This window comes from Vidua macroura, chromosome 3 (genome assembly GCF_024509145.1).
Source record: "Vidua macroura isolate BioBank_ID:100142 chromosome 3, ASM2450914v1, whole genome shotgun sequence".
NCBI classification, from domain to species: domain Eukaryota; kingdom Metazoa; phylum Chordata; class Aves; order Passeriformes; family Viduidae; genus Vidua; species Vidua macroura.
In genome coordinates, this window is record NC_071573.1 from 51,060,268 (window position 1) to 51,073,721 (window position 13,454).

Genomic DNA, 13,454 nt, shown 5'->3' on the forward strand with positions numbered 1-13,454 from the left:
TGGTCATCTGGTCCAACCTCCCCACTCAAGCAGGGTCATCCTAGAGCACATGGTACAGGATTGTGTCCAGACAGTTCTGGAATATCTCCAGTCAGGGAGACTCCACACTCTCTCTGGGCAATTTGTTCTCTGGGCAGTTTGGTGCTTGGTCACTTGCAGAGTAAAGAAATTCTTCCTCATATTCAGGTGGAACTTCCTGTGCATCAGTGTCTGCCCACAGTCTCTTGTTCTAGTCCTTGGCTCCATTGAAAAGAGCCTGGCTCCATCTTCTTGACACTCTCCCGTCAGATACTTCTAGACATGGATGAGGTCCCCTCTCAGCTGTCTCTTCTTGAGGCTCAACAAGCCCAGCTGCCTCAGTCTTTCCTTCTAAGAGATGCTCCTATCCTTTCAACATCTTTGTTGCTCTGTGCTGGACCTGCTCCAGGAGCTCCATGCCTCTCTTGCACTGGGGATCTCAGAACCGGATGAGTTCTCCCACTCACATTAAAGGAGCGCTACACCAAACTGTCTCTCAAGCTACACCTTAAACAAGAGGCAATTAGGAAAGGCTGGGGAAAGCCAGTAAAAATTACAATCATTGTGCCATAGAATGGCTTGGGTTGGAAGAGACCTTAAAGGTCACCTAGCTTCACCATCTGTGTTGTGGCCAGGGACACCTTCTACTAGACCAGGTTGCTCAGAGCCCCATCCAACCTGGCTTTGAACACTTCCTGGGATGGGGCATCCATAGCTTCTCTGGGCAATCTGTTTTGGGGCCCTACCACCCTCACAGTACATAATATCTTCCTAATACTTAATCTAAACTTTCCCTCTTTGAGCCTGAAGCCATTGCCTTTTGTCCTATCACAACAATCTGATCCCTTCGAGTGTTAGAAAAGCAAAACACTACTAAGGGTGCCCAGCCATACAACATTAACCCTGTTGCTCATTCGCTAACACCTGCAAGTCAGCTGCCCAAAAGAACAATTCCCATTGCCTCCAAGGGCCCTCCCGATCAGACCAGGAGCTGTAATGCAGTCTCACATCCCAGGCAGCCCCCAAAGCTACCCACTACTCCAATCTGGTGCAAGAAAGCAGCCTGAACTAAAAGGTGTTCACTGTGTCAAGGTGTAACTTACTACAGTGGGTTGCAAAGCATGTGTAGAATACATGCACATTAAACACTCAGATTCAGCAAGAAGGCAAATTTAAAAAAAAATTAATAGACCTCCAACTTTCCTCCAAAGGTGGTAGAATTTAAACCGTGGAAAATTATGATGAAATTAAAACTGGTTAGCTAAGACTAGCAATGTACAGTCATGAACCATAACCTTTATAGCAACATCTGATGACTGAAACTCTTTACTAGTAATTTCTAGAATGCCTCTGCTGCTTGATTGACCTCAAAAATCAGATAACAGCAAAAACTAAACTAAAGCTTTCAACCCGCAAAATAACTACCTGCTGTTAAGGTATCACTCCCTGTAAAAATGTATGGTTTTGGTATTACTGGAACATTTGGAAAAGGTCCAATTAAATAGCTATAAAACCACATATAACAGGAAATAAGCCAACGTTATCTCATACTGCTCTGCCCAGACAGGCTCCAGGCAGCTTATCCTTGCTATGCAACATTGTATTGACTATTATTAGGAAGCACAAAAATCCAGCAGAAGAACAAAACTGTTTGCAATAGATTTTTGTTTTGTTTTGTTTTGTTGTGTTTTTGTTATCCCGCTTAGTTTTAGGGATACAAGGTTTAGGAAAAGCAAACACAAGACATTTCATTTAGGCAGATATATATAGATACACACACACTTGTTTTGCAACCTTTTTAATCCCCTGGTGCCAAGGATACCATGGTCCTGATATGGCTGATGTTTGCATGCTATTAAAAAACATGTTCTAGAACAGCAAGAATGAACTCCTTGTTTATCCATATGTGCATTTCATTATTTTTTTCGTATCAGTAACCTCACATGACTATTTTTGGTAAGGGTGAGCTTCTCTAGAACAGAACCTTTGCCATACCCATTTATCCAAGAATCTTATAATTTATGAAGAAACACATATTTTATGAAGCAGGTATTATATTCAGTAGTTAGGCATGCACCAACATTGTGACAAGCCTACTTCCAGGTAATTTGGCTGACATCATGCTGAAAAAATGAGGGAAAAGGAGACAAAGGAGCTGCTAAAACCACTGACTTCCCTCTTCTAATACCAGGGAAAATACTTCCTCCCAGAAAAGATGTTATGTGGGTGTGCTTGAAAACATCTGAGACTTTCAAGGAACACATTCTTTTTCTGGCATACACTGAAGCATTTCTAAAAGTGATAAATGACAGCGTCACAGTCGCCTATCCAAATTTAAATGGAAAACAGAACAATCCTTTTTGAAACAGATGAAGGCCAAGTTATCATACCTCTCCTTAAGCTTTGGGGACTGTCATTTAAAAACAGGACAGGATGACATCTCCCCTTTATTCTATTGTATCAGTCATCTCCTGCTGGTTTCCTGCTAAGAGAGCTCTTTGCCCAACCCTCCCAGGAACATTACATTAGTCACACATCATTTTCCCTAGGTCCTAGGCCACCAGAACAAAACCACAGAATGTAATGCATTCATCTACAAGAAAGGCCTGACTGTTCTCTTTTCATTTTATGTAAAAGGCCTAACTGATCATTTCTTCCACTTTCATTAGAGAAAGGCAAGAGATTTCTAGTCTAGCACATCTTTCACAGCCTTCTGTGAGTGTCTGAAAAGCATTTTTGGATAAGAGCTATATAGAAATTCTATAGGGAAGCCTCTTCCCTTTTTTGGTTTAAAAAAAAAAAAAAAATCTGTAATTTAAAATGCAGCATTAGACCAAAGCTCACACTGGTTTTGAAGCCATCTTTAGAAACGCCATGCAGGGAAAAGAAAAGACTGCATCTTTTTCAGAGAGTCACATTTCATACTGGCAAAAGTAATTACTTAATACACTGTTAAATAAAGAAGTAAAATCAGGAATGCTGCAGTTTTCATGGCATTGAGGAAAATAAAACCTGGCCAGTTTCTGAAATTAAGTACTTCATATGCCCCCCTAGAAAATTTTATTCAAATATATGGAATTGTACAGTATGCACATAGCACCTCAGGTTATCAGCACAGCACTGGGTAGCCTCTATGAAATTATATCTTAGTAAATGTGGCTACCAGTAAGTCACGAAGCAAAGCTAAGAACAACTCAGCATGCCAGATATATATTCTGACATGACTGGTCCTGCTGCTCCAGAACAAACCACATTGGAAAAGCAGTGTTCTCCCAGCCACAAGTCTGCCTCCACTGAACTTGGGAGTGAAAAAGGGAAGGGAGATCTGGAAGGTCAACCTCAGAAACCAAAGGGATGCCAAGGTGCAGAAACCTACAATTTAATAATGACTGGCACTCAGACTACTGGGATCTGCACTGCACTTGGACTAACAGCTCCAGGACACAACTTCTAGAAATAAATACTCTCTTTATAAATGTATTATATATATATACAGACACATACATCTATATATACATATATATATACGTACATATACGTATATCTACATAGATATACACACATTTATATACATATATATACGCATATGCATATATTTACACACACACACACACACACATATATATATATATATATACATTTTTTATTTTCAGAGCTGCAGCCATGGGTTTCTAAAATGAGCAACAGTTTCCAAATAACTCTACTTTCTAATAGAGTATTTTAAAAAAACATTAAAGAACACTAAATAGAAAAAGGCAACAAAAAAAAAAAGGATAAAATGAAAATGCAAATGGGTGTGAGATAATATGACAGACAAGTAAAGGCAGCAGAGAAAATACCGCTGATAGATACAGGCAAGGTAAGAAGTGAGCCTGGTACCTAGCAACCAAGTGATTTACTCAGATTTGCTGCTAGAATCTCCAGAATTCTACATCTAACTCTGTGCAATACAGTAGGAGAGTGTTAAATTATTTGAGTGGAAAACAGAGTATAAACAACATTAAATGAAACAAAAGTTTGGAATGTTTATAATTCAACTGAAATCCATACATCATACTTACATTATTCTTCTGGAAAATAATTTCCTGAAATAAAAACAAAAAAAAAGAAAATGTTGATAGCACTAGGAAAGTTATTTGGTCAGTATAACTTTCTAATACTACTGTTTGCACACATGACAAGAAAAGGTTGGTTGGCAGATGTTTTCTTATGCCTGTCAAATTAACATAAATGAGTTATTGTCTCAGAAGAGATGAAATTCCTATGGAACCAAGTAGATACATACAACTTACATATACATAAGAGCATACCTACTGTCTGCATGTGAATATACATATATACACATATACACACATGTCCCTCCATTTACAAATTTTCCTAGAGGGATGATGTCCAAAAGTTGTCTATTAATAAACATCTATTCATATTTGAAAAGTCAAATATAGTAACATTTTGCTACCAGGAGAAGCAATCAAAAAGAATAGTAAAAGCAGTATTCATATGAGGTTTTAAAATATTCCAAAACTGCTTGAAATTCACTTGGCTCTAATAATTAGATGCAAAGAACATATCTTTCAATGTGAATTTTCAGAGAATTAGAACACACACAGATGGAAAGAGCTGATTCCTGCACACTAATCCCGGTGGTACAACTCAAGTGTAAACCACTTCTGAACAATGATCATCTTGCTTCCAGCATGACTTGTCAGTAAGTTCTGATCCCAGAATTGATAACCGTAACAGATTTACCAGACAGATTTGCTTCTGCCACTGGGACTGGTGAGCAGCTTCACTGGCACAACAGCATTAAAAACAAGCACAGCATCAAACCAAGGCCCTTCATACTTTCCTTGTTGCTTAAGTCAGGCTTTGATAAAACTACTCTTCTCCCTGTTGAGAGGGCGTGTTTCACATAGGACTGTTTCTAGATTTCCAAGTGTGGGTCATAAAGTTCTGGTCAAATCCCCCTGCATGGACAGGGACATCTTCAACTAGAGCAGGCTGATCAAAGTCCTGCCCAGCCTGGTCTGAATGTTCATGCAGAAGAACATTTCACCAGCAAAAGTTTACTTACACTGCTTTGTACCCTGATTAAATCGTGTGCTGCAGTTCTGTATTTCCTTTGTTTTCAGTTTTTTAATTCCCCCTTCCATACAAGATCAAAACTGCACATGCTCTCCTGCATTGCTTCTACTCTTACCTGCTGGCTGTAACAAATACAGGAACAAACACTGCCTCAGAAGATGTCCCAGTATGCCCACAGCTACTTTTTTTAGGCAGTTATGAAATAGTATGTAAAGGGTCTCACTCTTTGACTAATTCCCTACAGACTATCAAGAGCAGAAACACAAGCCCAGTTCAAAGCTAAGGGAAACCAAAGGGAGTCTTTCAGTCAGCAGAGTACTGGTGGCAACTGTGACATCCAAGTCCCCCTGCACAGAACTGGGCTTCCACTGATGCCAGTAGGAATCCAGCACGTGACCCATTTACAAAGTCCAGCTCCTAAACTAGTAAAAAGTTCTTCCAAGTGCCCAGGAAAGCCTGGGCCTCACCCCAAGTGATTTCTCAGTGGGTGTTGGGTATTTGGCTCTTTGCCCAGTACAATGAAATTCTGCTCTGCTCATACTGTGGATCATTGTACTTACACAACTGAATTAAATTCCCAGATACATCTTTTATCATTAGCATTATTTTTAGGGCTTTTATCTGTATACTCTTTGTGTTGCAAAAAGAAAGGAAATAATTGGATTGCAAGCAGTCCAGTTAGCTGAGAAAATTTAGAGAGAAGAGCAAGGGGAAGAAACCGAGTTACTAATCATGTCCCTCCAAAATATAGGGCCAGCCTGAAAAAAAATGGGACAGAATCAAAACCAAATAGCCTGCATTTGCCAGAAGTAGTGGTAGCAAACCCTTCCTGAGTGGTGCTGGTGCCCAGACTGCAGTCTGACTCACCAAGCTGCTCACTCTAAATTCTTCCTATCAGCAAAGCCTGGAAAGGAAGTGGAAGAGCATAAAACACCTCCTGAGTAAAGCCAATGCATCTGAAAGAGGGGAAGCAATTGAAAAGACTGCCATCTAAGTTGTCTGCCCTTTCTCATCATGGAAGTTGCTAAACCTTTTGGATAGTTGCAGAAGGAAGCAAGTACCAGCTCCTTGGCTGACAAAATACACAGCCCCAAAGATTATCTTAAAAGACCCTCTTGACTTAAACCAAAGTACTCTTAACTGTGCACTGAGGCATGAGTTTTGTTTTTACTGACTCTATTACACTGCTGCTAATCTCCAGCACAGCAGTCCTGCAGGTACCTGATGCAAACAGCTGTAACTCAGCAAGATTTTGCAGGGGGTATCAGGAGGCCCCAAAAGGTTTGACAGAAAACTGCTAATTTAGACAGAAGCTAAAGCCTAAAGATTATTTTGCTGCCTACACACTACCACTCTCACAGGATTGTTATTACTGTGGCAGTTTACCACAAACACCAGTAATTCTCTTGAATGACAAAGTCTTGCATTTAGTTTCTCATCTCAAATTTGGCAAACTTCTGTTTCCATAAACAGCCATTTAACAGCTAGGTATTTAAGTGACTGCAATCAAGCAATCTAAATCTTTCTCTTTAGAAAACTAAACTGAGTTTTACAGCATTGCATTTTAGACATCTTTGCCAGGCCTCAGAACATTTTTGCTATTCTGTTCTGAACCACAAGTGGCATGTGTATTTCTTACAGAAAGGACTTATTTCAAGTGTTAGACTAGCTGTGACTTTCCCTCCAAACCCCTTTTTCCACCCAGCGCTACCTTCAGTGACTGCAGAGACTCTGCATTTGTGTCACAGTAGAGGATAATGTTGTTAGCCATGCTGAAGCTCTCCCTGACTCCCAGATGGTAGAACAGGGAAGGTTGACGGAAGGCATCGCTCATCTCTACCACAGCAATATCTGCAGAAATAAATGAAAAAAAATGTCAATGCCACACATTTCTGACAGTCAAATACATCTAGGTCATGTTTCTTCACACAATTTATTTTGGTAAGAAGACCTGGCTTTAAGTAGAAAATAAGAGCTCTAGAGGGATTTCCCCATTTTAGCTATTATGCTTGAATTTTGAACATAGTCAGCAGGATGTGGTTTCGGTTTTTTCTATTTCACTATTACTCCTCTGTTTTTTCTTTAAATGAGACCTTAAAATGGTAAAAATGGATAAACCACTGATCAAGAAAAGGAAAAAAATTTAATTGCTGTCCTCAAGAATAAAATTCGCTTGGTAAATCTATACATGGTGAATGATAACCTTAGTGAGAAATAAAAGAAAAAAATTACATTAGACGCATTTTTACTCTTTGTGCAAGTTGCAATAAAAATTCATGTAATCTATAACATACTGTATAGATTCTGTACTAGAAATTTGGAAGAAAACAAACTGAAAGGTAACGTTCCAATATAAATTACCATTCAGATCTATTTTGATTCATATAGAAAGATGATAAAATGAGAAAAAGACAAGGTACAGATGCAGAGAAGCAAAGAGGGAGTAAATATATAAAGCCAAACAAACACCCATATAAGTAAAAACTTAACTGTGCAGAGAACTCTGTTCATAATAACTTTTACCTGTGTGAATAATGCATGCAAGCCCATACATGGATGCTTACAGACAAGGAATGCAGTCCACAATTTCTCTTAAACCATGTGTTTTTCTTGACAAGATTTGCACCAATGCTAGAGTATAACAAGAGGCAATAACTACTTCTGCTGACTCTTTGTAAGATTCCTGTTATACCAAGCAGCCTATTTCCACTGCAAAGGTCTTGTGGAATCAAGAGAGCAAAGCAAGAAAACGCACTCATCTCCACCTCTTCTACAAACACCTTTCTGTCTTTTCACCCAACTAATTTTTTTCTTAAAAAACAGAAAACCAAACCCAAACCAGAGAAATAAGCTTCTGTTAAAGAGTAGAACAAGAAAAGAAGAAAAGCAGTCTGGTTTCCAGTATCTCTCTATGCTTTCCCATTCCTTTGGAAGCTTTCATGACTGAAAAGACAGATAGCAAGATAAGCTCTGTAGGGAAAAGCCTATGTACCCTCGAGTTTCTCTAATTAATCTAATCAGAGATTCTATTTCTAACCACAACTTCTCACCTCACCTATTTACTTAGATCATCAAAACTGAAATGAAGATATTCAATAAAAGATCAGCCTTCTGGTCACACTCTTAACTGGGGAAGCGGTGTCTCTCCAGCTTGTTGAAAAGGAATTTCCTTTGAGACATCTACTCTTCAGCAATGTGCTTCAGTAACTGGCCTACAGGCTTATAAATTATTAAAAACCTGAAGGAAGAAGAGATATACATAGGGGAAAGAACAAACTTTGCCTATACAAGCCTAGGCTCTTCAAGAAACAAAGTTAAAAGAGAGGAGACTAATGTGATATAAAAAAAGATATCTTTTCACACTAAAAAACCTAATATTAAACTATGTTTTCTAAAATTCTAAGATTCATAACTTGTGTTCTAAGCATCTCCCTCTGTCCAATTCCACATAAATATTTGCAGTATGGATGCCATCAAATTTTATTGAATTAAAAAAGTCAGTGCACTGCTAAGACTACACATATACTCACTTTCATTAATTTTAGGAAAGTGAAGCATCACAAAAGCCAAACAAAAATGACAATATTGCTACTCCATTTTGGGTGAGATTAGAGTCTGTTTATTTTCTTCTGAAACTTGCCACAATGCAAGTTATATTTTTAGCTGCTCTTACTCACATAGAAGTCTAACCTTGAGAAACTCCAAATTTATGGTACATATCTATTAGTGTCAAGCAGAAGGAAAATTTGCACAATGTGCCATGACTTAATTCTGCAATCCTGCAAGATAATGTGCTCTCACTAGAGTTGCAAAATTAAGATTAAAAGAGAAATATTACTTTAGATGGAGCCTGATCAAAGCTAAATTACAAAAAAACACTTGAGAAATCCTGTGTTAAAATGGCAAGTTCCTAAGATCATGAAGAAGGAAAGAGAAACTCAAAAAATATTATGTGTCTATATATATATTGCTGTCAAGCTGGCCAAATACATTGAACAGAGTCTGACACAGGACCACATTCTTGGGCCCTGTACCATCCCTATCATAGTAAAGATAAAATAAAATAAAATAAAATAAAATAAAATAAAATAAAATAAAATAAAATAAAATAAAATAAAATAAAATAACCCAAAACATACAAAAACCTTGAGTTGCTTACAGAGAGGAGGGAAGGACCATCAGTAAAGAAACATCTGCATGAAAAATTACACTGAAGTACTGGTATAAACTTTTTTGTGACACTTGTATTTCTTATGTAACTAAAGAAGAAAGGACATGTCAAGACTTCTGTGAAATTCTTCTGGATAATCCCATTTGATAGATACAGCAGTGCCTTCCTTAGAATAGGTCCATCTTTTGTTAAGTTTTCCTGCTCATTTTAGCAGTTATGTATTTTAAGATGAAGACGTCACTCACAACAAAGAGATCAGATTTCTCAAGTTCAGGTTAGGCCTCAGGGCTGGTATTGCAATTTCCAAGGGGAACAACCCAAATCTTACCTGCAATTCCAACAAGCCAGAAAAGGTATATGCACTTTCTGAGATCAGATGTCTATCCAAATAAAAAAACATATATCCTAAACCAGCTCCTCTGACAGACCTATTTTTGACTATCTTCTTTCATAACATCAGAAGATAACTTCTCTGAGAAAAGGAGGGATCAATGAACTTGACAGAAGTGCAGAAGTCAAATACTATGCAACTCATTTGGGAGAAAAAGAAAAAAAGATAAAAAACCCACCACAGAAACAGGAGTGGTAATGGTTCCTACAAAGCACCAGAAATGTACCATCAAGTGCACTACAAAACAGCCAAACACTGTATTCAGTTACTTTAAATATTATTAGAAGTTTAGCAAAGATTAGCAGGACTGATGGTTTTCAAGACAAGTCTAAGTAAAGGTACACACACAGACATCAAAATTCTCACTAGTTTGAAAGAGCCAGGATTTAGCTAAGCCCAAAATAACTGTTTGGTCATCAACATATAAATGGCCATAATCCTCTTTATCAGGTTCTCATTCTCATTTCCCCAAGATGACATCAATCAAACATTCTGATGCCATAGAAGATAAGTTTCCAGTGTTCTCACTGGAGAACACACTTTCATAAGTGGCAAAATTGTATTTCAACAAAGGTGGAGGAATCAGCTCTGCAGTTACACTGGAACTACCCCCTTACCAAAACACCTGTGGTTTGAGTTTCAAGGCAAGTAAAAGCCTGATCAAGCACAGGAATCAGAGTAGAGCTCTCTCAACACCTGAGACCTCAGGATGAAGCACTCTGAAGACCAGGAACATCAGTTCACTGATGTCAATTCACTTCAAATGCTCTTGCACACCTTCAATGTTGCAGCAAACAAAGTCTGTTCAGGCTCCAACAGACAAATGAGTAGGGTGGGTATGGAAGCACACTGCATAAAACAGGAAGAAAAGACAGAAAATGCAAGAACTGCAATTTTTGCAACCTCACAGGCTGCAAGAATGTGAAATTTAATTTTGTACCCAAGTCCAAAGTAAGGGATAAAATTTATTATATCTCATGAAAGTAGACCTGGTGACAGATTGCTGATACTAAAGAAAACAGGTATAGAACTGTCTTTACCTTTTCTAGTCATTTTTCACATTACAGCTAGAAAGTCTTACAATAGGTCTTGAAGTAAATTATTGTCTCTTAATAGTTTATGAACAATAAAGTCTAATCACTACCTTCTCTCCCATCTCCTTAAAAAGTTGGCCTGCCTAAATAGATAAGACAAGTGTATCATAAACCTAAGACTAGAGCTCCGTTCACTCTGGCCTAGGCAGCAAAACCAGCATAAATCCAGCAGCAGGCAGTTCAGTGTCCATGCCCTAAATCACCCCAAGCTCTGTCTGCCTGTTGACAGCAGCCAAACTGCCTCTAATGAGGCTGCCTGTCTACACGTTAGCTGAATAACCACACACTGAGCTGCAGACACACCAACAACTACTAAGCAATCAAAATCTAGCCTGTTATTAGGCTAACTAACATCTACACCAACAACAACTTGAAACGCACTATCATGCATTTAAGAGAACAAAATATCACTGCACTAGTAACTGGCTTCTTATTACCCTGGGAAACCAGATTCATGAGTTGGAATTGGAGGCAACTCACTTGACCCTTTTTGCCTGAGAAGCACTGGAAAAGTACACATCTCTGTGAAGTTTGGCATAGATTAAATCTATCTTACAAATCGTTCCTAACTGTGATGTAAATCCACTTAGTTCTCTTTAAGCTATCTGTGCAAAGACTGAGAACCTTACATGTAAAGTCTCTCCTAATTAACTTGTCTTAAGAAACGGTAAAAACTCCAGAGCATACACATTAATATGGCTAAAAAAGGGTAAGTGTCCATTAGTGGATACAGAGCCCTTTGCTTTTGGCTATTAGCCATGCCTTTAGTCACCAAGAAAGTGATAAATGAAATGCAGTGGTCAGAGTTCATCTCCTACTCATTGTTTTAAATGTAACAGGACAAAGAAGAATATTTAAACAAGTGCTCTGAGATATCTTACACGTACACCCTACTTTTTGATACTACCAGCTTACTACAGTACTGCCAGGAAAAGCAGTGAATACAAACAGAGCAGCTATACAACTAATGAATGTTTATGTTTGCTATTATCTTCTGATTAATTGGTATTAAACACATGACTATTGCCTTACATTCACTGTCCCACAATCAATCAGGGGAACAGGAAAGATGATAACGGCAACTTCTGAGACCAGGATTTTTTGCTCTTTTCCACTTGAGGGCTAAAAGAGTAAGATATCATTCTGACAGAGATATAGAAGAAAAGAAAGGAGGGCAAAATTTATTTCAGTGCGAGTCTGAACACCAAACTTATTTCATTCTGCAGTAGCAGCTATCCATTCAGCCTTAGAACGATGACATGACAACACTATTGGGCAAACTTTCAGAAACAAGCAAGGAATATCCTTATCTATTTCAACTTCTTTATGATTCTCTGTGCTTGGCACAGACATCTTCCTTTTTAGGAAGATGTCTGTGCCTGCTTTGGCAATCCCAACACATTGGTACAGATTGGTGTTTCTGGTTCAGCTGTGCAAACCACAGTGCCACTGACTTGTCAACAGCACTGGAACCAGACATTTCCTGTCAAGAGTGTCTCATATGGCTCCAAGACCGGAAACAATTGATGGGAGCCACTGAGGTGAGAACACCCAAACACAGATGAATGGCTGACCTCCCAGGAAACCAGTCCAGTCAAGCCAGTCTGTTGGGAGAGGCTAAACAAAAAACAAAAAACAAAACAAAACAAAAAAAATATATAAAAAAATAAATAAAAAAACAAACACAAACAAACAAAACCCAAACACAAACAAACAAACAAAACCAACCACAATTTTGTAAGGGTGTCTGAGGCTTGAATATGGGGAAGGAAAAGCAGGCAGTGATGGCACAGGCAAGTTAAGTGTGCCATATACTAGAGGAAAAGCAGAGTATCTCTAGAGGGTTGAACTTACGCACAAAGTAGGCTTAAGAGCACCAAGACAAAAACATGTGATGGGCATGGGCTAGTTCTTATCTAGTTAAATGCACTATGACTTAGGAATCTAATAGTAATCCTGTCTTGAGCAGTCTCATTTTTATGCAATGGAAGCAGAGATCCATCATCAATGAAGTATGTACCAGAGCCTACAACCTACTCAAAAGGGAGTTTCTGAGCACAAATTCCCAGAAGCTACAACACAAACCCAGCTGTCTGGTGGGTGGTCCCTTTCCAGATGCTGCATAACGCCAAGTTGAGCTACAAATAATTAGAGCACTTAATACTTGCCCAAAAAGCACCAAGTTACCTTTGGATACAATAGTACAATTTTGGCCTCATGTTGGTATTAAAAGCCCACTGTTCCTTGAACAGCTAAACTGAGTTGAGCTGCTCTTGAATTTCAAAGTGAAATTCACCTACACCTAGACTTATAAGCAAAAAGGTATGATTTCCCTTCAGATAAACTCAATAAACAGCTTTTACTGTTGGGGGTGGTTCTGAACCTCTTCCACATTTGTATCCGACCTAGTGTGGTCAATACCCAGTGAGACAACTCAGTCTCTCTGTTGGCTTGGAGGGGTGGGGTGAGTGTGCAGGATCAGCTGACTCCTGGATCAGTTAGATGATCTCACTTTCCACCCACACAATGACTAGGTCCTATACAAAGAAGGCACCAGACACCACAACATCTGCAAGGATGCAGCTGAGTACCTAATTAGTCCTGCTTAAGAGTCACATATTGTTCCAGGGAGTAGGTAAATTTTAATCCTCCATATAAACATGGATGCAACATCCACTTGTTCAAGAATCCCATA

General features: G+C 38.7%; 1 protein-coding gene across 1 annotated transcript in view; it reads right to left on the minus strand.

Annotated features, from left to right (window-relative positions):
• MAP3K5 (mitogen-activated protein kinase kinase kinase 5) overlaps positions 1-13,454 on the minus strand; it is a 101,589-nt gene that overhangs the window by 63,845 nt on the left and 24,290 nt on the right. Inside the window, exons 3-4 of the mRNA XM_053972530.1 lie at positions 6,815-6,954; positions 4,080-4,103 (exon numbers count right to left, since the gene is read on the minus strand). Coding sequence (XP_053828505.1) covers positions 4,080-4,103; positions 6,815-6,954 — 164 coding nt within the window. The remainder of the gene's footprint in view (positions 1-4,079; positions 4,104-6,814; positions 6,955-13,454) is intronic.